At 56.8% G+C, this 2,491-nt stretch overlaps 1 protein-coding gene across 1 annotated transcript in view; it reads right to left on the reverse strand.

Moving 5' to 3' along the window:
- Window positions 1–2,491, reverse strand: part of LOC104072628 (mediator of RNA polymerase II transcription subunit 24) — a gene marked incomplete at its 5' end in the record, with an annotated part of 5,429 nt that overhangs the window by 752 nt on the left and 2,186 nt on the right. Inside the window, 3 exons of the mRNA XM_009572146.1 lie at window positions 22–99; window positions 1,933–2,032; window positions 2,404–2,491. The exon at window positions 2,404–2,491 is cut by the window's right edge and continues 5 nt beyond it. Coding sequence (XP_009570441.1) covers window positions 22–99; window positions 1,933–2,032; window positions 2,404–2,491 — 266 coding nt within the window. The remainder of the gene's footprint in view (window positions 1–21; window positions 100–1,932; window positions 2,033–2,403) is intronic.

Here is a 2,491-nt window from a genome sequence, read left to right on the forward strand (position 1 = left end):
GGGATCCGGCCCCGCCATTACCTAGCACCCTGTTCAGCGGGTCCCTCATGCTGATGGTGTGAAGCTGGGAGGCAGAGAGGGAGCTGCTCATCGAGCGATCTGTTGGGGAGGAGAACATGCGTCAGGCTGGGGGGACGCTGGAACGGCCACTTGGCCCCCTTGGCCGTGCCAACATGCCCACCCTGGCCAACTCTGGCTGTTCGAGCTCGCCCAGCACTCGGGGGCTTTGCCATGAGCTACCCCGGGAGTGGAAGAGGTTTGGACCATGGTCCTCAGCGCCCTCTGTACCCAAACGAGCAGAGTCTTTGCTGCTCGGGCACACCAGAGACGCACAGCACGCAGTCTGCCTCGGTCAACGTCCCTCTCTGCCGGGGTGCGGGCAGCCCTGGCAGGCGGCGTGGGCCCACACATGCCCCAGGCATGACGGAGCGCAGCAGCCCGGGGAGGGCTCCACACGCTGCCACTGCTGCTCTTGGGGTGTGACACCTCGCTCTTGCACAAGCCAGATTTATTCTGAGTCTGACCAAATTTAATGACATCTCCAAAGGGTAAGCGTGAGTGAGACCGTGAGTGTGCCTCCCTGCTACTCCCTGTTCAGTTTTAATTGCAGCAGTGACTCGTCCCTGACGCTCCGCGAAGGCACGAGCGATGTAACGCAATGTCACGATCAGGAGAGGAGGAGAATAGCGCTCTGCCAAGGTGAAGCGACGCACACGCTACACATCCTGTGCACGCTGCCTGCAGCACAGCCGGCTGGGCGGAGCCAGCCAGATGTTCGACAGCTGCACAGCAGCACTCAAATCTCACTCTCAGGGTACAATTTAGCTACCAGAGCTGAGGCATGTCCGACGGACTAGCAGCAAATCTTGGGAAAGACCAGGGGGATTTATCTGACCCAAACTGTGAAGCACTGCTGGGTGCTCCTGTGGGAGGGGAACTGGGCCATCTTTGGTCCAAAGAGACAGGAATCTCCTGGGAAGGCTCTTGTGCAGACCCCATAGTACACAGAAAAATCAGCAGGACCCACCTTGTGCTGCACTGAGGATGCTCACCAAAAAAATGAAAACCCTCCCACACTTTTCTCATGGAACCACGAGTTACGTGGCTGCAGGAAGCAGCATTTCCACATCACTGCAGCAAACAGCCCAAAAAAGTCCTGAATGTCACTGGAAAGAGGTGGAACTGCCTCAAAAGTTAAAAAAAGATAGTGAAATAAAGGGAAAACCCCATATTTCAACAGTAATGAAACTAACAAAAACCACAGGTTGATGGATGTGTTGAAAACTAATTAATAAAGAGTAACTTAGGATAAGGGCATCAGGAGAAACAATGACCAAACATCCTGACTCACTGCCCAGGAGTCCAGTCAACATATGTGGGAGCCGCGACAGCACCCCGCTGCGGCAGGAGGGCACGGACACCCCCCCGGCATGTCCTCCCGGAGCTGTTGCAACCCGCTGCACCGCGCTGCGGGGACACATGAGACGTGACTGTAGGGACTCATCAGCTCCGCTTGCTGCCTTGTTAACAACAATGGAATTTCAGGATTTAGCCACAGACATCAGGAACGTCACCTCCGGGCACTCTTGCTGCAGCACATCAGCTCTTCGGTCCCATGCAGACTGGCAGGGGGTGACAAGGCTGTAACAAAACCTCCCCGAGCCCCTCATGCGTGATGCACTGGGTTGGGTGGCAACGTCATGGAGGGAAGGTGTAACCTCATTCCCTTTCCTAAGTTGTTCTGATCAGAGAAATGAAGAGCTTGACCTTTTCTAAGTGCAAAAGCTCCAGGGTAACTCAGCAAAACACACTCAAGCACTCTAAATCTTCACCTGGCCAGCTTGGCAAGAGAAGCGTTTTTGTGAAATACACATTTCACACCCAGAAACGACGGTGCCTTCCCCAGGAGCCGCCCTCCTCACCCGCACTTACTGGGGCTGGAGAGGGAGTTGGCATCTTCCTCATTGGAGCTCAGCAGGCGCATGAGCTTGGAGGGCTGCGTGTCGTCCAGCGGGAACAGGCTGATGTAATCCTGGGGGGGCACAGGGGGTTCAGCCCCACCAGCAGCACACTGAGGGGGGATCCTGGCCCCCCTCCCCGGGGCTGATGACCCACCCCGGGCTCTGCACGGCCCCATGGCCCAGGACTATGATCTCCATTCACCCAGAGCGTCTCAGCCTGGCCAACCACATACAGACCATCTCATTACAGCCCCCCTTCCCCAGAAAAGAGAAAGGGAAACCCCATATTATAAGGTCAAAGGACCTCAGACCACCCAGAGAACCTGGGTAGGGAGTCTGGTCTCAGCTACCCACTCCTCCTGCCACCATCACCCCCCACAGACACTCCCCGCTCCTGCGCACAGAGAGCCTCCAACCAAACCCCGCTCCACGCCGGACACACCTCAATATCCTCTCGGTGCCTCTTCTTCTGCCTGGTGGATGCCTGGCCCTTGTTGTGGGAGGAGTAGGAGCTCAGGGCACACCCGACG

The sequence above is a fragment of the Fulmarus glacialis genome, unplaced genomic scaffold (assembly GCF_000690835.1).
Source record: "Fulmarus glacialis isolate BGI_N327 unplaced genomic scaffold, ASM69083v1 scaffold22792, whole genome shotgun sequence".
Taxonomy (NCBI): Eukaryota; Metazoa; Chordata; class Aves; order Procellariiformes; family Procellariidae; genus Fulmarus; species Fulmarus glacialis.